The following is a 25,498-nucleotide window of genomic DNA, read 5'->3' on the forward strand; positions in this document are numbered from 1 at the left end:
TATCATAACAAAGAGAAATGAAAAATGAAAAAAAATTGTATTTTATTCAAACTCAACACCGGTCTTTGAAACATAACCACCCTTTATAACTTTTTAAGGGTATATGGATCTGAGAAATATTGTACACATTTCCAGACAAAAGCTGGCATAGCATACACATTCGCAATTATGCAATCTGTATGTTCACTGCTCACGATCAGTTAGAATCGAAAACTGTGCCTTGGCCTTTAATTTGGTCTGCAGTTTTCAGTTTCGACCAGAAAATATGATAGATATAGTATAGTAAGGTATTCGATTTTCTCCAAAAAAAAACTGCTTGGACTTATATCATCAATAAAAATTATAAAGAGAAGTGGATCAAGAATATCGCCTTGAGGAACACTAGCTGGAAACACGATATCTGAAAGTACAGGAAGTTCTGCTTTCCAGCCCAACTGTCAGGTTCTCTCAGATAAATATGAAAATTTACGAGAGACCGTATAAAAAGCCTCCGAAAGGGGAATGTAAATGGCATCTACTTAAATCTAACGATGGAGTTCTTAGGTAAAATTGCAAGGTTAGATATTGTTGATCTTCCACTAAAGAAATAATTTTGATTCGCGCTTATTAGGTTAGACACAGCAAGGATCAGCTTCTTTTCTTAACAACAGTCCCAAATAATTTAGAAACTAACTCGTCCTAATGTATGGTGCAGAAGCTTGGACGATTATAATATCCGATGAGGCGTCCCTTGCAGTGTTTGATAGGATTGTGCGGAAGATTTTTAAACCCTTGCACATTGATGATGGCGAGATCGCAGGCGATGGTACATTGAACTGTAAAAGCTGCACGATGACATAAACATAATGCAGCGGCTTCGTCGGCTGGATCTTATCGCCTGAATTGAAACGCTCCGGCTCTGAAAGTATTCGATGCGGTACCAGCTGGTGGTAGCAGAGGAAGAGGAAGGCCTTCTCTGTGTTGGAAAGATCAGGTGGAGAAGGACTTGGCTTCACTTGATGTGCCCAACTGGCGCCGGTTAGCACGAGACAGAAACGACTGGCGCGTTTTGTTAAACTCGGCCAAAATCGCGTAAGCCATTATCATGCCAATCAAGAAGAAGAAGGAGAAGAAATGAGTGGAAGTGTTAGAAGTTATCCGATTCAGATAAAATTTCGTTTCAATATTTGTTTCTTAATTTAAAAGCATATATCTGAAATAAGATGAAGATTGACGCTCAAGCAAACTTTTCACAGCCAATTCAAACATTTTTAAAGCAGGTGTCACTATAAAAATTATAAGGAAAATAAAGGGCGTCACATACAAAACTGATGTCGGACTAAAGCCAGATAAGGAGGGCTAATTCCCTACCCTTTCACAAATCAAAAACAGATTAACGAAACCAACGTAAGACTGAAACTTGTCGAGGCCCTATGCTCCCGCGAGAAGTGAACAAGGAAAAAAAATTTGACACCGACGCAATAAAAACTTAGAATGCAAAGAGCCGTAATGTTTCGTTTGGGTGAGAGTGAGTGAGAGTGCCCACTGTTTTTGCTTTTTCGAAGCGTAGCCATTCCTAATTGAGCAGAATGAAAATAAATAAAATATTGGGGTTTAATTGGCTGATTTTTTGAAAATCAAATGAAGGTGGCGTAGAAGATGGGCGCAGGTGGGCACAGTTTGTGTCGCCATAATGGCTGATGAATGCTATGAATGCTTATATTTTTAAACACTGGCGGCAAAATAGGTACGCACTCATATCAGGGAACTGTTTTAGAGACAGTTCTAAAGGCCGAGGTAGGCAAAAATTTCGGTTGCAAAGCTGTCTTGAGCGTTCCAACAGAACTCAGTACAGGCATATAAAAAAACGCATCAATAAAGAACGGCTCAAAATCTGATTTTTGGGACACAACAGTTGTTAGTTGTGCCTTTGATATTTTAAAGAAAAAATGTTGACTTTAAAAAATATCAGAGTGTTGAGCATCATAAACAAGCGCTTTACCGGGAATGGAAGAGAATGCCGCAGAGTGCGATGCCTTCATTAGCCATTTGAAGGCCATAACTCAGGCGAAGGGTGATCAAATCGAAAACCTTTCATGGAGTTTTTAAGAGAATTAAATTTTCCACAATTTTAGATATGAATTCAATCTAAAATTCTCACCATGCTTCGCCTGACCCCTCAAAGCATCTTTAAGACTTTTTCTTTGCTAATTTCACTAAGCAGCTCTATTATATGCGAGCCTAAGTACAAATGTCCTGCTTCGGCTCAACCTAATATAAACTCATAGCAGTTTTTTTAATTTTCCTTCTCACAGCTGTGCTCGGTTAATTTTATGCCTTTCTTGGAGCTCACTAAATATGCTAAAGTAAATGTCCCCTAATATCCAGTATGTAAATTACGTTAATGTATGCAAAACAGTATTCTTTTTCTAAGCGTTGAAGAACGAAATTGACGCAGTGATAACAAAACACAAAGAGACAAGGGCGATAAAGGTCCGAAGAGGTATAATTTTTTTAATAGTGAAAAGAAATTATGCAATTTAGCAAAGCCGTGACACGCTACAAACCGCCAAACGTAATGGGGGAAGTAGGTACCTGGCAAGGAAGTTAAAGGTAAAAGGGAAGAGATATCGGAATAAACAAGGGGAAATAGCAGTGCAGGCAGGCAAACAGGCAGCGGAATGGCAGGAAATACAGGGAACAATAAAAAGAATGAACGACATCATTAGTGTTGTAAAGCAAACAGGCGAACAGGCGAACAGGCGAACATGAGATGCAACCACATAGCATACATACAGTGGGTGACCAAAGAATTATACCGATTTAAAAAAGGGGGAAAAATATATATTTTTCTTTTGCTTTTTAGCAACACTCGAACATCTCTATTAGAAAAGTGATGGATTTCTTTTCATATTTCAGATCGCAGACTGCGAAACGCCTACCAAAACTACTATTTTTATATCAGCCGACGAGCTGGCCAGACAAGGGACCTGTGAGGTAGTGTGCCCGCGAAAGGAGAGGATCGGGATCCCCTTGACAACCTGCGCTCTACTCCTGGAAGAATGGGCTTTGCACCAACTCAGCGAGCGCTGGGCAAGCAAACGAACGTGTAAGATCGCGAAGTCCTTCTGGATAGGAGGCATTCGAGGGATATTCTGAGGATGACAAAATCTCATCCCTCAAATTTCTTGGGCATCCTCACGTGGCACTGTCCGCGGGGTATACATGCCGTGAGACTCGGAATTACTTCGAGTCTTTTTTGCGTCAGCTGTATGGAGGGTGAGTTGGTGCTCCTCAGCTGCCCAGCCTAACCTAACCTATCTGACTTTTTCTGAGGGGAATTTTCCTAGGAAAAGACAACTACAGTTTGCGGATTTCTCAATCATAATAATAAAAGATATTTTTTTTAGGTCAGAATCTCAAAAGTATGCAGGTTAGGAAACCAAAAGAGGAAATAGAAAGATTAAAAATATCAATACTCGTAATTAAAGCTGAAACAAATAATAAAACTCATCTCACATTCACATTTTCAACAACAAAATTCAATGTTTGTTAAGGTAAATATTATATTATTACAAACTAAAAAAATGTTCCAAAAATATATTTTTTACCATTAAATATCCATGAAAAAGTTTATTAAAAAAAATAAAAGAAAACACATTTTTTTTTAATTTTTATTACTACAATAATTTGCCCACTTGCTGTACATACAAGTGCTAAGAAAATAGACACATTCAACGTTATTTGTATGCCTTTTTCATTAATTTCACACTTATGTGTATGTAATTCTTATATTTGCTTCAACAAGAAGGTAGCGAAAACTGGCAATAACGGCAGAAATGACAAAACCGATGACAACACCAACCAATGAGGAAGGCCATGACGAAGTACAAGGTTGATGACAGCGACCCTGCTAAAGCAATGTGAAAAAATATATATAAAACCAAAACAATAGCGTGAATACAATTAATATAAGATAGCAACGACTGAGAGCGTGCGGCTGACTGACTCTGTGGCAACAACAGCAGGTAAATATAAAGAAAACATTACAACAATAAGTTGGACGGTGGTTGCTCAGACGTTGAGTGGTTGCGTGGTCATTAGAAGAGCAAATATTGACATTTGAAATACATGAAAATAAATGGCCGTCACCAACATCAACACACTCACACTCTCCCATACACTTAAGAATTAACTGTCAGTTGAAGACATGCAGACTAGCGAAATACACTGCGTCAAATAAGTATAGCACTAGAACTGTATGCCAAGTTTTTAGAGTTTATTTGCCTTTTATAATATTTACTTTTGATACTTTTTTAAGGAAAATATAGCACATTCCACTACAAAAATCATGTAAATTCAAGTTTCGAACTTGGGGCAAATTAAAAAAACATATACAATAAATTTTTATGTTTCACATGTTTTTAATTAGAATTTCTAGAAAAATTTCGAGTACACAGTTTCGTAGCCCATTGAATTTTGATTTAATATTGTGCAAGTTTCAAGCGGCTCAAAAATTGCGTTGATTTTTTACAATATTTTTTCTACTCGTTGTCTGAATCATTTTCTCTATATAATGAAAACAACCAACACCTTCAACAAACAAAAAAAAAAAAAAATTGACAAAAACCAACGCCATTTTTGAGCCACTTGCACAATATTAAATTAAAATTGCAAGGGCTACAAAACTTTAGAGAAAATTATACAAAATTCAAACATTGTAGTCTGGTTGCACTTTTAAAAACAAATTTGAAAAATTTCAAAAAATTTTCATAAAAAATTCAAATCTAATCTAAAATTTGGAAATTTTTGAAAAATTTCGAACAGTTTGAAAAATTTTGAAATTTTTGAGAAAATTGTGTTTCATAAAAAATTTTCATAAAAAATTCAAACCTGGTAATCTAAAATTTGGAAATTTTTGAAAAATTTTTCAAAAAATTGTGTTTTGGAAAAAAATTAGAAATTTTTGAAAAAAATTGTGTTTTTGAAAAAAAAAAACTTAAAATTTTTGAAAAAATTGGGTTTCTGAAAAAAAATTGAAATTTTCTAAAAAAATGGGTTTTGAAAAAAAAAATTGGAAATTTTGAAATATGTTGAAAAAACTTTGAAAAAAGTTTGGAATTTTGATAAAAAAATTTTGCAGTTTTTTTTACAAATTTCCACAAAGTTTGACACTTTTGATTTATATGATTTTTGTAGGAGACTGAAATATATTTTCATACAAATTTAATCAAAGGCGAAACAAATAAATTTTCAAAACTTTTCAATAAGCACTGTGCCATAGCTATTTAACGCAGTGTATCTGCCTACAACAATCAGCTAAAAGCGAATTGAATTGAATGGGCAGGAACTAAGCTAAGCCTGAGCGCTGAACTGAGGCGACGAAGAGCTGAAAAGGATAACGAAGCAGTGGTAACAATAACAGCAACAACAAAAATCGCATTTTATAATGACGACAAATAACAAACGATAATGACGCTAACGGCGGTTTCTGTTGTATGAGTATGTGTGTATGGGCACATTGTTAGGGCTGCCGAGCAACACGAAGCGAGACACTCCAATGACAGAGTGACAATGAGAGCCAGTTGATATAGTAGAAATAGGACACACAAACATGCATGCATACATACATACATACATACATATACATATTTATGTACATATACTTAATATACATACACACATTTATGCACATATATGCATACATATACACATACTTAAGTACAAAAGTTGCTGGCAGGCAGGGTTTGTGTGAAGATAGTGCCTTCTAAATTGAATAGCACGGCGCGCTGTGTTGCTGTTAATTGCACTCTACATCATACATACGAAAACGTACATACAACCATCGACGATAATGCACCACAAGGTAAACAAGCCTCAATTGCAAATAGTGTTGACACAAAATGCTTGTGGTGCAAGGCATGGCCAGGCTGCTTAAAGTATCGCAAGACATAGGAGTTAAATGCTTAGCTGTGTTTGCGCGCGCCTGCGTGTGTGTGTGTGTGAGTGAGCGAAGGTGGAAAAGTGTATGAAAGACGATGAAACAGCAGCTGACGACAGAATATTAGGAAAATCAACCATCATATGAGCTGTCAGGAGTGCAACAATGTTGCAAGCAAACAAAGCAAAGAACCAAACGTGCAAACGGCCACACACAATAATAAACCAACTTATCAACAGACTCAAAAGCGTCGCACCACACAAATCCACCAACGAAGAACTCAACAATGCCTTGACAATGCTGCGGAAGTGAGCAAATACTTAACAGTTGTTGTTATTGTAGGCTAGAAGTGGCCACATTATAAACTACGATAGGATTAGATTGATTGTGGTCTGTTAGGCATTAGCAAAGTGGGAGCGAGCGGAGATCAGAGAGCACAATAAGTAGCTTCCCAAGCAATGGATGGAAAGGTAAATGGATACTTAGCGAAAATTAAAAGATACGTCACTATTCTCACACGTTTTAAGCTGAGCGAAGAAACGAAGCGAATGAGACTTTGAAAGTAAACGAGGGCAATATCTCTTTCCATCAAGAGGATAAATAGTCAGCGCAAATGCGTCTTGGCAGCCACACCACTATTTACAGCTATATTTTTGAAATGACGAAGGTCTTCGATTTACTTGGAAAGCAGCTTCAGCACCGATAGTTACTTCTGACAGCCTTGATGAAGTTCAACGGATATTGGCACATTTGCCAACAAGATATTTTGAGTTAGTAGAGAGTAGAAGTAGGAAATTGAGTAAGTAAGCCTTCGCTGGATGAACGAAATCATCAGCCAATTTTATGGTAGAGAGACCTATTTTACGGTAGAAATGCTAGAAAGATAATCGCAACCGGTGAGACGGCGCTGGGAGTGTTCAAGAGAAATATGCTCGTAAAGGTTTTGTGGATCTTTCAGCGCTGGCGACAGCGGATAGCGCAGACGACAGAATGATGAGCTGACCAGCCTCTACACCATGTATTGTTTTTGGTTATTGTTAATGGCGGAGCCTGGTTTATGAGGTTTAAAAATTGCATCTCATTGCGATTTTTTTTTTTTTCAAGGAAAAAATTAATTTAGCACTGCAAAGTTTTTTCTATCTTTTAATGAACATTTAAAAAGTATACAACATTTTTGTACTGGTTAAAATAAGTTGAAAAAATGTTTAACATAGAAATTAGTAGAGCGCTGCAACGCTGGAGTTTCCAACTGGCGTACAAGATACAGCTCGTTATTAGTATCTAAAGCAAAAAATTCAAATGGACTTCTAATTATCATGATTTTTTATTCTAGATGAACTAAGAAAACTGAGAGAAATTTCAAAATTTCAACTTTTTGGAGGTTTTAAAGAACAAAATGCCTTTCTATAAAAAAAAAATTTACTTCAACTTGGTATAAAAATCTTGAAAATTTTTTTTTATCTATTTTGTTAGTTCAAATAGAAGAGAATTTAATACTGAAGGGAACAAGCTATGATTCATTTCAAAAGGTTCATTATTTTTTTTTCATTCATGTACTCTAATTCAAAGAAATCATAAAAATGAAAAGTCGAGAAAAGAAGATAAAATTTGTACTATAGCTGTCCGGTCACAGCGTAACTACCTAACGCTCGCCTACCTTTGGCTTTGTATCTACGTAAATATTGAGAATTAGGCTCTATAACTTTGTGTGAATATTCTGAAATATAGTAGGAATCGCTTAAGACGAAAAAAAAAAATTGATTTTTTTGACCTTATAAACCAGGCTCCCACCTTAATAATACGTTAACAGTGGCAGTTTTTTCTAGCAGGAAATACTGACAGAGAGTCAGTATAATGTATCCGCGGAACGAAACTAATCGCCTTACACTTGCTTTGAAATATTGCAAACTTAATTCCAAAGTCAATGTTGTGTAGCTCAAACAGTGCGCCTAAATCATCTGCTCTGACTAAGCGCATTTAACATCCGCGGCTATGTTAATAAGCAAAACTGCGAAATATGGGATTCCGCACACGATTGTCAAGAATCCTATGTTCCTTAGAGAGGGTAACTTTAGTGCAGACTTTGGACTGGTGGCATCATTGGCCCATTTTTCATTGAAAATACTACTCAAAACACGAATTCGGTCAGAGGTGTGTGTGCTACAGGCGCATGATAAGCGATTTTTTTGCGACTGGAAACTGAAGTCATGGATTCGGAAGATCTTTGGTTCCAGCACAATTGCGCGCTAACCACACAATCCATGCTCCAATCGACCTTCTACGCAGAAAGTACGGTAATAATAATATCAGTAATCTCGGCTATGCCAATTAGCCAGCCCAGAGCTGAGATATGACACCGTTGAGCGCACCATACACTATCACTCCTTCACGTATGCCATGGTACTGTGAAGGAGTGATAGTTTACGAGCAATCCATTAATGATTCAGGCTCTCAAGACGAATATCGAGGAAGTCATTCATGAGATAGAAATAGATATTAAGAGGATGCGCCAGGCGAAGCTAGCTGAGGTAGCCACATGAATGAAAACGTGTTGCATAACTAATGGGCATGTTTTTTTTTGTAGTTTTTTGTTTTTGAATCAACCAATAACATACCGAAAGATATTTTTTTGCTCATTTTTTTGAATTTTTAAAAAGAAACTACTATATGAACCATAGGGCGGGTCGATTTGTGGGGAGGCAAAAAAATCGCCCATTGCTCTGTGAAAATCATATTCTAGGGATCAAAATAAGAAACTTTACCGAAGGAACCATACCTCTAAAACGAATTCTGATGTCCCCCAATTTAGGTCGAACTTTTTCGTTTACTTAGTTAGGCCAAAAATGGTGATATTTTGAAATGATTGTATGGGGAACCCCCCAGGGGAGTTCCAGGGGGTGTGCCACTGGCATGGGTGGATCGGCCGTCCAAAGTTAGTGGGGGTTGATCATACATTTGGACTCGATTGGAGCACTCTAAGTGGGTCAAAGTGGGATTTTTCGTTCGACCCAAATTGGGGGACATCAGAATTCGTTTTAGAGGTATACGATTTTCATAGAGCAATGAACAATTTTTAAATCGATCCGCCCTAATGAACCATCTTTTACACAACAGAGACATAATTAATCGAGTTACATTTGTTAGGATAATACTGCTGTTGTAACAGTACAAATATTTCCCATAAATGTTTGGGGAACACTAGTGGAATGACAATCCGTAGCCGGATATAAATCCGAGCCGTTCCGATAACGCAGAACCGACTGTCATGGGAACGTCGTTTGTGATGCTATATAGTTCCAGTGGATGTATCCACTCTAGTCCTGAAAGTATTCGATATGCTACCTTCGGGTGGATACAGAGGAAGACGAAGTCCCCTACCTGGTGGAAAGACTTGACTACACTTGGTGGTTCTGATTGGCATTGGCTACTTGAAAAAAATCCGTTCAGCCAAAATTCCGAAGATGATTTCTGCACCAATCTCGAAAAATATAAGGAAGAACAATTCTTGTTCGCCGCCATGGCTGCTATTGCGAGGTTTTGTAGGCAGTCCAAGACCTAATTAAATAAAAAAGAAATAATTGGCGCGTACACTTCTGTTAGATGTTTGACCGATCTCCTTCTCCTATTTGTGGCGTGTGTCTTAATCTTCTTCCACATATAGAGGGACGACCTACGCTTTTAAGCCGACTACGAACAACAGATGGTTTTTTTTATGCGGATACTTTTCAGGACAAAAATACACTCGGTTAGAAGTTCTTGTTAATGACAAATTTAGACTTCGAGTTTCTTCTCTTAAGTCGCTTATTGAGAAGTAAAAGCCTTTCAGGAAATTTCTTACAAAATTTATGAAAAATGTCGCAAAACGTACGTCTGGAAACACTTTACCGGGTGTGACAAATAATGTATTACAAAAATTTACATTTCTTTCCCATCGCGGCAAGAAATCTTTCGAACCCGAAGTTTTGCATGCATTCGCGCCTCTAAGTAGTGGTGGGCAATAATTCCAAACATAGCAAAAGTTCAAAATACCGGTGTAAGAGGGACCGAAGTGTTCTTCGGGAGTTTTATCGACTGCTCTTGCCTTCTAGCATCTGACAGTTGAGTACACCATTTCGCTCAGTTAAAGGAAACGCCATGGAAGATGTGCTAGTGACTGTGGATATATAAATAACGTTTATTAACGGAAGGCTCAAAGTAATAGCAAATTTGAAAAAAACTTTAAACTGAATGATTGTGGTTCTAAGTCGCTTTCTTTTGAATTGTCTCATGGGTAATAAACTACTGCTCTCCATTCTTTAGTTAAGCCTACGAACAAAGCTGGCTCTGCACTGATATAAAATTAGATCGAATAAAAAGTTCTGAGCATTTCCTTCTTTTCGCACGATAAAATTAGCATTGTGTGGATTAACCTCGAAGAGACTAGCCTATGATCCTTCTTCCTTTTGTGATTTGCACCCTAATGAATTCCTACAAACGGAAGATTCTAAGACTCGTCTCCGATCAGAGGTTTGCATTCCGTGCGGGAATTGGCCGTTCTTTGTGAAAATGATATTTTATATATTTCATATTAATTTCTATATTTCTACTACCCATTACGATTTGTACGTACAAGACCAAGACTGCTAATGGAGCACACATAAACCTACATGACCTCGGTGGTGGCCGACTATAATCAAAGGAGTATGTGGATAGTGCCTAGATAAACTCGTAGGTGTAGGCGCTGAGGATAGTGGGTGGAACAGAACGAATTGAGGCTGTGAGACCTGAAACGTCCCTAGCTCTTGTTGACAAAGAGTTTTTTAGTTACTGTAGTTCATATACATACATGTAATAAAAAGGCCTTGGAAGACGAATTCTTAATACTGCAAGGTCTCGTTTTATACGATTTTGAAGTTATGCGGTTTGTATTTTATACGAAAATCTCTTGGAAAAACATCGGAAAGTTTAGTTATCGATTACATTGTCAGAAAGAGCTGAACGAGAATGAAGTTTGTGAAAATCCATTGCCTTTACCGCAAATATATCATATATCGCAGAGACAGTCTCATCTGGTCTCTTCAGTCTGAAGGTGATTTGGAGCCACTACGCAAACGGGGCAAACTATTTATTACCAGGTAGTGATAATGATTAAACAATTTAAAACTATATTCTTTTTCAATAAAATAAAATGATTTCAGTTTGAATGAATTTCTTTTACAAATTCGAAGTAATTTATGAAGCAGCCTATTTTTTTCAATTTTTGCAAACTTTTTCGTTGTTTCGATTTTATGCGATTTTAGAAAGTTACGGAACGCATCCCTACTTTTTCAAGGCAAGTAAAATCTATTTTAATGCGAATTTTTTATATGCGCTTTTCTGTAGAAGGTACCCGGCACATAACCTTACAGTACTTAGGCGTTCCTCACAGAAATTGCCGTTTCTCAATTCCCAGCGCCAAGTTTTTCAAAGCCTCATTATTTTGAATACGAGGCCGGCAATTTGTCTCAGGTGGCAGACTTGTGACTTAAAGTGCGTTTGTAAAACTAAATGGAAAACCCGGGCTTATCACAAAACACTTTACAGCTCTGCAGCGATCTAAACCGGACTATCGCTCTTTATGTAAATTGCATACACAATCGCTGATCCAATTCACGATTCCTGTAGAACTGATTCCGATTATTGGCTCTGGTTCCTGTGGGGAAACCGCTGATTCGCAGTTGGCCAATTCATCGGCAGTTTCATTCGCTTGAACGCCGCGGTGCCCTGAAACCCATATAAGTACCAGCTTATTCCTTCTTGCAACAGAATTAAGCTTCTTCTAACATTCTCGCACAATCTTAGAGGTTTGCTTTGCGTTCTCCAGGGCCTCTAATGCAGCCTGACTGTCACTAAACACTCCCAACTGTTTCCATAATATGTTACTAATTTTTATTTTCTTTAATATTTCATATTTTTTATTAATAATTTTTGTACTATTACATTTCATATTATTAAATTTTATATTTTCCATTTCATATTTGCTGCCCGTTCCACCCCCACACCTCACAAAATGGTACCAAACGTTTTCTCGCTTCTTGGAATAAGCAATCTGTTTTTTACAGTATGCGAGGAATGCATAATAAATGAAGGTAGGACCAACGAACTCACCTTCAGTGGTCAAAGAGCGCAAAATACTAAAAAGCAGAAAAATAGCCTCCGCTGCAGATTCTCTGCATGCCTGAGTAGCATGCGGAACTAAAGTAAAAGTTTGCGATGCCATAAAATAGGGTACAACAATTTTTGCTGAAACATATTCCTTTACATACCAGTATGAGTATAAACATATCTACATACATATATACGAGTATATGTTTTTGAATACACTTCACGTAATAGGCGAATTTCATTAAAAATTCCTCTCATGCTTTTTATTCAATTAGCCCTTTACGGTATTTTGTTGCCCCGTTAAGATTATGACCATAACATTGGCATGCAGAAAATTTACGATTTCTATCTGGTAGGGGTCACAGCTGTATGGAAGTAACAGTAATAGTATACAATACATATTAATATACTTTTAGGGATAAAATAGAGTGGCGATAGCAGCAAAACGGGGCAAATACATTGTAAAAATTTGTTACCACGTGAATAGTGCCATATTTGTTGCGTCAAAAAGTGGCTGGTTGGGTTAATTAATAGAGCAGGATTCGGTCGAGTCAATATTGTTGCAAGGCTAACCAAAGCTATGGCACATGGCGCAACGAAGTAGACAAATGGGTAGCTCAAAGACGTATTTTCGGTGAAATGGCTGCAAATTGAGCGAAGTGTTTGAGTAAAAAAAAGAAGTTAATTTTTGTTCAACGCGCAAAGGAAAAGTGGTTTTTGTAATTAAATTCTGGCTTTATGGTTTTAATTGCGAGAGTAGAAAGGTGCGAACGCCTAAAAGTATGAAATGAATTTCGGCAACTTTTTCTTTGCTATTAAGTAGTCATTGAAAATGCAGGGAGTTCAGGGTGCGAAGGGATACGTTTGAAATGAATACGTGAGCAAAATGCCTGGTAGTACGCAATATTTTTCAAAAAAAAAAAAAGATCTTAATCGGCTAACTTACTTAGCTATGCGGGCATAAAATATTTGTATGAGAAGAAAATAGGTTGGCTGCGAAATAATTTATTAGCGAAAAAAGTAGCGCGCTTTATTAATTTTTAATGCGGTATTGCTGAAACAAGTACTTCTTAATTTTTTTAAAGGAGCTATAAAATTCATCAGTTACTTTCACGTAGGTAGTAAATTATGTAAAAAGAGTTTACTGAAAGACTTAATTGATACAACCTTTTTTAAAGGATAATTTAAATACACGTTTTGCTCTCATCTAGGCAATCAATTATGGGGGAAATATTCTTACCTAGCTGCCAGTAGCGCTAAGATTAAAATTCTTTACAAGAGTTTAGACACCTGAAAGTATGCTATACATTTCTAATGTATAATTCTAATCTAATATATAAATTAACATTGCTGGAAAGTATAGATCCTAATACATACTTTTAGGCATTTATTGGAATGTTGGTCGAAGCCTTAGTTTAAGAATCTATACATCCCTAAAGGTATGCTTAAATTTTGTCAAATTAGCTCTGAACCGATTTTGCTGAAGGCTTCTAAAAGTAGGCTTGTTTTCAAACTGCAGACTGAATAATTTTTAGAAGTGGAAAATTTCGGATTCGAATAGAATTAATATTCGTTCGTATACTCATGTCCTTATCCTTATCCTTATCTTTATCCTTATCCTTATCCTTAACCTTAACCTTAACCTTAACCTTATCCTTATCCTTATCCTTATCCTTATCCTTATTCTTATTCTTATCCTTATCCTTATCCTTATCCTTATCCTTATCTTTATCCTTATCCTTAACCTTAACCTTAACCTTAACCTTAACCTTAACCTTAACCTTAACCTTAACCTTAACCTTAACCTTAACCTTAACCTTAACCTTAACCTTATCCTTAACCTTAACCTTAACCTTAACCTTAACCTTAACCTTAACCTTAACCTTAACCTTAACCTTAACCTTAACCTTAACCTTAACCTTAACCTTAACCTTAACCTTAACCTTATCGTTATCCTTGTCCTTATCCTTATCCTTATCCTTATCTTTATCTTTATCCTTATCCTTATCCTTATCCTTATCCTTATCCTTATCCTTATCCTTAACCTTAACCTTAACCTTAACCTTAACCTTCACCTTCACCTTATCGTTATTCTTATCCTTATCCTTATCCTTATCCTTATCCTTATCCTTATCCTTATCCTTATCCTTATCCCTAAAAAGTATGCAATCATAAGTAAGCATCACGCTTTAAAGCTCTGCTCCAAGTAACTTCCATTATCTACTTTTCGAATAGGTAAATAAAATCACTCGACGCACATAATCCGCAAATACTACAAAATCTTCCAGCCAGCTTAATAATAAACTTGTTATGTGCTTACTCTGGGTTGACATCCAGACAGTTTTAATCTAGGAATAATTAACTACTAAAAGACCACTAGGAAATAGCAGAAGAGGTAGATGAGAGTAGACGTTTTCACCTTACACTAATACCTTTAACAGCGTAGCTCAAAATACGCTACGAATGTATTAAGTTTGCCATGAAAATGTGTGCAACTACACAATAGTCAACAAACCAATAAAAAGACGAAATAGTTTGGGGAGTTAGAAAAATACAGGTGGCTCTTAAGGGGTTAAGGAGTGGCAATCACTCCTACAATTTATGATGAACTATTCTCGAGGGAGTTCCGTGTTGACACTTACTACAGCGACGCTGAGGTGGCAATTAATTTGAAGAAGAGTCCAAGTCACAGGAGCTCGTAATACAAGTAGCAGCTTAAGAAAGGTAAGAAATGAAAAAAAAAAAATAATAATAATAATAAAATAGAAACTTTGTGTTGCTTGGCGTGAGCAAAACAGGAAGACGGGCTGTGGGTGAGAGTGAGAACTCTGGTCACTTGGCAATCAAAGCAGTTTGTGCTTTTCAACTTCTTAAGCTCATTTGTTGCAATAGTAAGTTAAAAAAAAGTTATGAACGCAAAGTCGCATAATAAGGCAAATAGCCAATAAGTATGCTTCGGTTAATGAATAACGTCGGTAATTACAGCTAAACTTCAATTGGATTAACGAAGTAAAGACAAACTTTGTGAATTTGATAATTAAATTTTATGTTTTAATTGCGAGGAATGAAAACAATCTTTTAACTTAGACAACTCGCTAACTAGATAATAAGGGGAGAGAAGAGAAATGAGGATAGCTTCAATAAATATTAATATACTGAATATGAAATATATATATATAATATATTAGTTTATTTTATATATAAATAATATTGTAGTTTTTAATTTAATGCCACTCCTTAAGCTCTTTAGCCTCTTTAAAAATATTTACTATGATTGTATAGTAAAAAATACACTTTTACTCTGAAGTTGTGAAGAAGGGGTTTCAACGACATAAAATTAAATATAACCCATTTTTATTCGTTTGGCGGTAATTCCTGATATTTGCATTAACTCATTCCGAAAATACCACTTTATTACATTTTAACTACTTTGAATTTAATTACAGCCAAGAAAGTCTGTGCAAAATGGAGCAAATAGTAAGTATGCCATAACCATATGTGGAGGAAATGTGGCATAAAAGGTGGTCTAAAAGGAAAATGAAATGTGGCGTTAGTAGAGTTAAAAAATAGATGGCGAAAGCAGTGTTTTTCTTGCAGTCCAACACCAAACTACTCAGCAAACGTTCTAGTTCATAAAATGGTATTTGACTGAAGTAGCCGTACTAGACCGGGAGTGACACCAATTGTACTAGTTGCAAAATTATCAATTGGAGATGTAAGCAAAAGAAATATTTCTCTATAAACTGGTATTTAACTGAAGTAGCCACACTAGAACGGGAGTAATCCGAATTATACTAGTTGCAAAATGACCAATTGGAGGTGTAAGCAAAAGAAATACGAGCATTCATCTATAAACTGGTATTTCTATATATTATTCTTCTATAAACTTTATTTCTAAAACTGAAAAGACTTCAAACATTGAGAATGCCCAAACGAATATTTGATGAATATAAATGATGATGGTGGCCATCATTTGCCCCTTCTTGTCCATTGTGAAGTAGTTCGGTAACGGGTAAAATGCTTATACATAGGCTGACTGATATACAGCTGGCTGACTTGTTCGTTAACTGGTTGACAAATGACATTTCTTAGGTCTTTCCAACGCTGAAAATACCAGTTGGCAGCATTGAAAAAAGAAAGAAGATGGACTACTTCAGATGCAACGCAAACTGGTACTCAATTTAGAACTAGTATGTCTGAGTGCAGCAATGATATCAAGGCCAGCTAACACAGACACAACAAAAAATCTATATTGATATATGTGAATTTAAAGGGTGTTACATTAAGTTCTGCTCTTCGGAAAACTGCAAAAAAGTTTTTTATTTGAAAAGTTCTGTTAGTTTCAATCCAACAAAAAGTATGGACTCAAGATCTATGTGTTTGTATTAGAAGAAAGTATATTTAACTAAAATTATAGTAATTTTTTAAAGTGTTTCAAATTTTCTCAATGGATTTTAATAATATTTTTAAGTTATGCCTTTGAGTTCTAGTCTCGGAGTAGGCCACAAACTGATCCGCTAGGTGGTGCAGCAGATGAGTTCTTTACGGAAATCACACTTGTGTTCTGATTTGAATCGTATTCGGAATGTACCCTATTTATTTACATACAGCGACCGCCATCGTTGAATGGGTTAAAGCGCGACTACCATTCGGAAGAGTGCGAGTTTGAAATCTGTGGTAGGCATGAAATACAAATTTTTGCTTAGTGACCGCCACACGGTGCTAAATTTCTACCGTCGGTATAGACCATAGAAGCAGTAATTTTGTGCTCGCTATGCCACTTATTTTCACAACACTAACTCTGATAACACTGTGGTACAGTCAGCTTTTGGCATTCCCAGGAATTTTTTTTTATCACACAACTAATTTTTAAATTTTTTTGAAAAAGTGGGGAAAACGCTTGAAATTCTTATCTGAGTAAAATATTTTATGTACAATTTATAGCAGAATTTCACGAGGAATATTTTTGTAGAATATTTTAATCCAATTCTTTCTTCAAAATAGGGTCACTTTGGCACTTTTTTCGAGAAGTTTGAAAAACAATGCATTTGTAAGGTCGCTAGAGGGTTAGAATGTTCTAGAAAACTATTTCTCGGAAAATTTCACTAAGAGTCTTCTCAGACGAAATCTCCATCAAAAGAACGTGAAAGTCTACCGAAACTAAAATAGCAAATAGTTCGTTAGTGCCCTTTAAGATATGCAACACTTTTTGTTCTTCCTTCCACAAACATTTGCGTTGCGAATGCACAAAGCTGCTACTTGTGAGGTAATGGCAGTTTTTGAGCATAAATGCCAAAAGCCTGAGGAATCGATGCATAGACGCACTGGAAAACGATCTCACAGACTTGAGAATTCGCAACCTCGAAGAAAAGCTCAAGATCGATCGCTTTAGAGGAGCTTTGTGAAAATTTAATCCCTAGATTTTTTCCGAAGTTGGTGCGTCGGGACCAGACTCGTCCCTTCGCAATTACTGCTATCATTGGAATCTGAATCAGAAATACTTCGGAGTTCTGGCGTTGGTGTATAGTACTTTCTACAAATTCTTATTTATCAGAATTAAGCCTGAGGCTTAGAAAAGAGTTTATCGGTTTCTTATCAAGTACTTGTTCAGAAGGAGGAGGATCTGCTGGTGTCGTCCGGGGTTAATAGAGGCTGCCCCCAAGGTGGTGTGCTGTCTCCATTGCTCTGGTGCATTGTAATCGATTCTCTGCTTAAACGATTCGGAAGTCTACGCACAAGCATACGCGGACGATGTTGCCTGTTTGATAACGGGCCCTTCGCTTATGAACGTCTGTAGAAAATTACAGAAAACACTGGATATGAATGACATTTGGTGCTGTGCGAATGGGCTATCGGCAAACCCCACCAAAACTAGTATTGTCCTCTTAACCAGAAGGAGGAAACTTGATCGACTTATTCTGCCTAAGCTAAACGGAGTCACAATCCAGCTATCCAAAGAGATCAAATATCTTGGAGTAATCCTCGATAGTAAACTTCTTTGGAAGTCACACGTTGAAACAAAGACATCCAAAGCGCTGACAGCCTTCTGGCAGTGCAAAGGTGTCTTTGGGAAAACGTGGAGTCTTTCTCCTAGACTGTGTGTATGCAGTTCAAGAAGCGATGAACTTTGTTGTGGAAAATCAATGGAGAGGACATATAGATATATGTGTCTGCAGCGACAGCCAAGCTGCGCTCATGGCCTTAGACAGCCCCCAACCACATCAGGGGTAGTCGAGTCCTGTAAATCTAGGCTGAACTATGTCGGTAGACATAACAGTCTGATGCTAACATGGGTCCCGGGACACGTGGGTATCGTGGAAAACGAAACCTCTGACTCCTTAGCTAAGATGGGCTCTGAGGCCAACTTCTTTGGCCCAGAGCCCGTTTTGCCACTCCCTTCTGCGGCCATCAAAGCCACGGTTAGCAAATGGGTTACTACAACCAACAAGCGAGCTTGGCAGGCTGAGAGAGGCTGCAGATGGACTAAACTGATGTTACCTGTCATGTCCGATCAACTGTCGCAAACCCTCCAGCTGGTTGGACTGATGACGGGCCATTTTCTGTGGGCAAGGCACATGGAAAGGGTGGGCATCTCAGACAGTGTACTCTGCCCAGCTTGTGAAGAGGAGTATGAGACGGCGGCCCACTTCCTGTGCGTCTGCTCCGCCTTTGCTCGAATCACCTTGGCTCCTTGGTACCACAAGATCTACTCAGACTTCTTCGGAGATCGGGTAGATTTAAAGAAAATTAGAAGGGAATCCAAGTGTAGTGCAATGGACTTAATTAATGTCTGAGTACTGCACTTGGTAGTTGTCCCGGCAAAAAAAACTTATTCAGAAAAAGTATCTAAGGAAATTTTGTAAATAAATATGAATAATAAATACATTTATAATAATAAAAATAATAAATAAGTCTTCAAAAGTTTTTCTTCTGTAATCTGTATATGAAATATATTATTAATGGAGCAAACCACTCTGACAAACCGAGCGCTTAGGCTTATATGCGATAAATTGCCCCATTACGGGGTTGGTATTTTTAAAGAAATTTTCGATTTCGTTAGGGCAGTGCCGACTCAATTTCACAAGTACCGCAGCAAAGCATATTTGTCAGTTCAAAAATTATTTTCAGGTTACTAAAAGGAGTTAGTTTTGGAACATTGGATAAAAAAAAAAAAACTGAAACGAAAAATCTCATAGCATCAAATTTCAGATTTGTGTTGGCGAATTCATACAGTTGTCGTCCAAGAAAACGACGGCTATCAATTCAGTGGTCAATTTTCACAATTCTCAGTAGCTTCGTTCTCTCCGACTAATGTCCACACACAACAGCTGCCAAACAAAAATGCTGCACAAGCGTCAGAAAAAATGGCGCCATACTCCAAATACTCTGTCTCTATGAGAATACCCGCTGCTCTATACATACACATGTAGAACACATACACATTCTTATGCACACATACACGTGTACACACATATTTACAATATTTAATTCGCCCTGTACTCACCATCTTTTATCGAGTAGCGTGGATTGCTCATATCGACCTTTGTCTGATTCTTAATCCAGTAGATTGTAGGCGTTGGATTACCAATGGCTTTGCATTGCATTACCGCCGTATGACCGACTTCGATTACCCGTGTGCTGGGACCCTGAGTTATTTCCGGAAAACCGGGTGGCGTTTTATCACCTGCAATTAAAACAAAGAAACAAAGAAGGAATGAAAAAACGTGAATGGCAGAAGCATATGCATAAAAAAGAGAAGACCAGAACAGAGTAGACAGCTTTGAAATATTTCATACTAAATATATTTTTGGTTAAGCCGCATGGACTTAAAAATAAGCTGTAAAGATCTGCCAAAGTGAATGCATTAAAATGTAATATTAACACACTCGCTCGCACTCGCACACAGCCATACACACACATGCGCTTAAAATTTACGCTTAATCCAACATGTGAACGTAACTCTAAAAGCTGCGCCATTAAGGCAGCACAAGAAAGGAGGTGAAAAGCCAGTAAATATGCAACTGTAAAAATATGCTGCAAAAGTGAAAGAGTAAAAATGAAAAGTAAAACAAACAAAAAATTACATGAAAAAATTTAAAAAAAGAAACGGATTCCATGCATTCGAATATGACTTTTCTACTATGCGCTGGTGGGGTATAATTAAATGAATTTCATGCTCGCATAATGGCTGCATTTCACAGAACCCTCACTCGCATGCGACCGACCAACCAGTAAACTCCGGCTCCCCTCCATATTGCGCCACATTTCCTTCGACTTTTGTGGAACCCTTTGTGCAGCAGCAACAACATATGTGCACGTTTATAGTCGTAATCGCCTTTGTCGGTGCTGGCGGAGGACATAGTTGCGTGCGAAAAAAACTTCAACACCAAACGGAGGTAATTGTCATAGTTGCTGTCGGGGTTTTTTGCGTTTGTGTGCTTTTGCATATGAAGTAAATTTTTTTCTCTTATGCATATTTATGTATTGTATATACCAATTTTTTTGGGTTCGGTATAAGAACTTTTTAATTTTTTGCACATTTATGCCTTTGGTTTAAAAATATCGGCAGTGAGGAAGGTAGCAGGCAAAGGTGGAAAAGCCCAGCCTGGTATTGTTTGGGCGCAAGTTTTGTAGAATTTATAATTTTTCGTCATTCATTTCATTTCAGTTTTTATTCATTTATGACAAATGTTAGAGGTGAACACTTGAGACTTACATATATACTAAATAATATTCTTGACATCAATATTTTAATTATTACTCACAAATTATTTTTTTTTAATTGCAATTGCAAAATGAATTTAGAGTAAGACAAATTTGAATTCAATGAAATTGAGAAAGAATTAAACTCAAACCGAATTCAGTTGATTAAAGTGCTGAAATATGGAAATTTCGGCACGAAACATTGAAATTAATTTGCTAAAAAAGAAAATTGAAATCAATATTAATGGGGTCAAGGTCGAAAATAAATGAAATTGACAAAAGAGTCTGCCTATCGTTTAATAATATTAAATTGATTAATAGGCAGTGAGCATTTTTGGGCGGAATGTATGATAGTCAAGGGGTTAGGGGTAGTTAGAATTTTCAAAAAAATTTAATTGTTTTGTATTTTCTTAAAGTATTTGCATTTTCTTAAAACGGACATGTTACTTTTTACCAGGAAGTACAAGGTCCCGACGTGGAACCTCCCGAAGCTAGGCTACAACGAACTACTTTTCAAAGATCATGCAAGGTACCTCGGAGTAATACTGGAGATCAAATTGCTGTGAAAGCGCAATGTTGAGGAGAGGGTGAAAATGGCCAGTAATGCGTTATACGCATGTAAAAGAATGCTGTGCGTTACATGGGGTCTATCACCCTCTCTGATGCATTGGTGCTACACGGCAGTAGTTAGACCGATATCGCTGTATGGGGCCTTAGTATGGTGGACTGCGACAAGAAAACTGACATACTTAATGCCACTGGAAAGCACTCAACGACTCGCTGCTCTGTGAATAACAAGAGCGATAAAAACTACTCCAACGGCGGCACTAGAAATGATACTCAGCATGCCACCTATTGACTTTATGGCGGAAAACCTAGCAGCGAAATCCGCGAGGAGGCTGTTGGCTGCTGGAGTACTCACCTGCAAAACCTTCGGACAAAGCTCAATGGGAAAGTGAGCTCAGGTTGCACAGACTACATGACTCCGTACTTTAGTTGGGAGTGAAGGTTTCGCACTACAATTGAAGAGGAGGGATGGCACAAAGGCATGAAGCCTTGCCATAGAACTTTTCAGATCTATACAGACCGCTTTAAAACTTTAGACGGAGTGGGAGCCGGTATTTACTGCTCAAAACAAGGGATAAGACAGCCTGTCGAGCCGCGGAGCTAGCCAACTCTAGAACCAGACAGCACTCAACAATTAATACCTATACACGTGGACAGTCAAGCAGCAATAAGAGCAATAAGCTCATATTGTATTAAGTCCAAAAATGTTCGACGGAGCAGGGAGGCCATAGAAAGGTTAGCCGCAAAAAGTAGGCTGCATATCTATTGGGTACCTGGATTTCTTTTAATAAAATTGTCGGTTTTTTTTCTCGAAAATCCAAAAAATATTTTCTGAGGACGCCATATTGTTAATTTTGAAAAAAAGCTGCGAGCACGCACGAGATTAGCTATTAATAAAACTGATTTCTCTTGTCCGATTGATTTTAGATGAATCTCCGAGGACTTGTGATGATCACCGCAAGGGACTTCTGGAGAAACGGGCTCCACACAAACAGCGATAACTTTTATAGGGTGGGCCATGTTAAATTTGCTTTTTGAACCGGCTATAAAAAAAAAAAATATCAATATTTTTTTAAACTTTTTTTTTTTTTTTGAAGATTGAACCTTGTCATTTATAATGAAAACTAATATCGTTCAAATGACTGCCACGACTGGCTTTACAGTAGGCCATTTGATCAACCCAATTTTTAAGCACATTTGTTAGGGCTCCAATTTCATGAATGGCAACTTCGATTTCGTGTTTTAATCAATCAATTAATCGTCTCTGGATGCTTTGCATAGCATTTGTCCTAAAATAAAGCAACTGACTAGCAAAAAAAATTATTGAAAATCAACATTTTTTCAGGCCCCTGACTACCCCTAACCCCTCAATATAGTTAAGAGAGTGTACAACAAACCTAAGAAAAATCTTCCGGACTCCTTCAAATCGATTTACATAACACGTGCGCCGAAAAGTTCCGGGCCTAACAAAGTAAACACATTTTTTTCTCGTTCAAAATTAACTTTATTCATCAATGCAATTTCCAACGCAAGAACAACGCAATCATTCCAGCAGTGCCTCTTTACAGAATCTACAAGAAGCGTCTTCTGTCACACCTATCTTTTTCATGTGATAATTAAGTTTACAGTGTCCTGTTAGTAGTTCAGTGTAAAGTTTTATGTCCTTTCTGCTTAGGTTTAGGATTGCTACTGCCTTTATCCGTTCTGGATCTATGAGTCTTTTCGATTTCTGCATGCCCGATTGGCCTCTCCAGTAATCGATTATGTCTCGTTGTTCCCGCTCACGTAGAAAGGCACTTTTGAAGCTGTTATTTACCTTGCAGAAAGGTTGAGGACCTATGAAGGGAGTGTTTGCCTCCTTTTTCGTTAAATCGTCTGCAATTTCATTCCTTTCGTGCCCTTCATATCCCGGAACCCACATCAAGGTAACAAAGTTTCTTGATGCTACGGTGTTGGGGATTTAAAAAAATCCCAGACCGACCTTGATTGGAATGAGAAGCTATCCAGCGATTTTAGAGCTGCTTGATTGTCAGAGAGAATGTTCATATTGGCACCGCGCGTGCTTCTCTGTAGACATTCTCTGGTACATAGCTCTAAGGCGTGGGCCTCCGTCTAGAAAATGGAAGTGGTTTTTCCCATTGCAATTGCTTTCTTGAAATGTGGCCCTACAATTCCAGTCCCGGCACTACCGTCTTCCATTTTGGACCCATCAGTAATCCACACCTGTGCGCCCATTTTTAAGAATATTTCATTGATTCTCCACGCTGAGCTGTCCCAAATTCCAGAATTCTAGTTTCCTTTCCATCTTGTCGTGAACTATCAGGCATGGAATAGATTAGGAAGCCTTAGTGCTGCACTGATTGCCGTCCCTTTGGCTACAAGATATAGTGGAATGAGTCCAGTGACCATTGCTTAAGGGTACCCAGTGGTCTAGAGCACGAAAATTTTACCTATTTTCACAATTTTCTTTTTGCCATTAAAAATTTAAAAAACGATGTTTCAACTTTTCTGGCTTATTAGTACGTTTATTGAGCATACAAAAAAATTCTTTTTTTACTTTTGAAACAATATTTATTATTATAAAAATGCCGCTGAAGATGACCCTCTCGAAAAATCGAACCCAGACGGCGTAGATGATTTCGAGACTTCTACTCATCTGAAACACAAAATTCAAGAAGATTCTTAATCAGAAAGAGTGCAGTTATGGTCGGAACTAGAACAAATCGAAAAAATGAAAAATTGATAAAATGGCGCACTTTTGAAAAAAAAGTTCGTAAAATCGGGGTTTTTTCACTAGTTTTTTTAGTTTAAAAAGTAGGAAATTATTTAAATAAAATTATGATTCTAGTTCCGACGATAGCGATACATGTTGTGAACAACATATCCAAATTTCAAGTGATTCGGTTGAATAGCTTTTTTGTTTTCATCCCCGCCGTGACGAAAAAAGTCGTTTCGAGAGATAAATGAGTTTAAAGTTTGAGGTACAGGAGCGCGCGGACCACTCTCTACCTAAATAATGGGCTGTAGAAGCTAAAATATTGGGAATTTCCGCATGAAAATTTCACAGTATATTCTTAAGATACTATATTTTCGAAATATCAAAAAAACAAAAATTTTGATTTTTTGAAATTTCTAGACCACCTGGTTCCCTTAAGCCGCTGTGGGACAGGTTCGCATTGCTCCCGTTACGCTCAGACAGGCTTTTTTGTATACCTTGTTAAGTGTTACGTGAGTCTTTATTAGTTCTTCTTAGTCACTAACATCATAAGTGGCTCTATTGACTACTGCCCTCGTCTTTTAGAAAGGATTGCTTTTAATTTTCCCTTTGAAATTTTACGCCATCGAAATTCTTTAAAATTGCGTTTTCTAGCAGTAGTTGTGGTGGCAACACTCCCATATCTAGAACTTATGCTGAACTAAACTTAGTTTTCAATGCTTTAGATTTTGATTGCAAACAAGACCGTTTCTAGCTATATATTTACGTATTTTTTTCTCTGCGCCTCATCACTCGCATTACATCTTAGCTGAGATATTTTATTTGTATCCTCATTTTAAGATTGATCTACATTGAGAATTCTGTTAGTCTGTAAGAGTTTTCTACTTCAAGGCTTGAAATAAATACAAGTAAATACATGTGTCTAGTCAACTCCAACAACAACGTTGCAGTAATAACCACTTAACATAACATTAAGTGCCGGCTGAAGAATTATGTTTTATACGTTTTTTTGCACACTCATGCATACATATGTATGGGTGTATAGCTAGCAACCGCGTGCTGTGGCTAAAAACAAAACACAACAAAAACAAATCGTATAAAATTATGCGTAGGGCCATTTGTTAGGGGGGTGTCTATATATATGCACATACATACATACACACATAAGTATGTATATAAGTATATGTACGTATTGGTGTGTGTATGCGGTTGAGCTTTTGCCGCCGACTGCCTTTTTCGCGGCTGCTCTTTTTTTTGCCTCTTTCACGTTGACAAGCTGTTATGTGTCTACGGGTCTGTACGCTCGTCTGGTTGTTGTTGCGGGCGTGTTACGCGCAAAATTTTAATTTCACGCCAGACACATTGCCGCTGCTAAAATAGCGAGTTCATGCGAAAACCAACACAAGCTCAAAACAATCACATACCGGTACATTTGAAAATTTATGCATGTGTATGTATGTATGTGTGTG

The 25,498-nt window shown here is 37.3% G+C and overlaps 1 protein-coding gene across 3 annotated transcripts in view; it reads right to left on the minus strand.

Annotated features, from left to right (window-relative positions):
* LOC128865100 (tyrosine-protein phosphatase Lar) overlaps positions 1-19,723 on the minus strand; it is a 271,747-nt gene extending 252,024 nt beyond the window's left edge. For all 3 annotated transcript variants that reach the window (XM_054105073.1, XM_054105071.1, XM_054105072.1), the window contains exon 1: positions 19,548-19,723. In XM_054105073.1, coding sequence (XP_053961048.1) covers positions 19,548-19,647 — 100 coding nt within the window. In that variant the 5' untranslated portion in view covers positions 19,648-19,723. The remainder of the gene's footprint in view (positions 1-19,547) is intronic.
* Between the last annotated feature and the right edge of the window lie 5,775 nt (positions 19,724-25,498).

This window comes from Anastrepha ludens, chromosome 5 (genome assembly GCF_028408465.1).
Source record: "Anastrepha ludens isolate Willacy chromosome 5, idAnaLude1.1, whole genome shotgun sequence".
NCBI classification, from domain to species: Eukaryota; Metazoa; Arthropoda; class Insecta; order Diptera; family Tephritidae; genus Anastrepha; species Anastrepha ludens.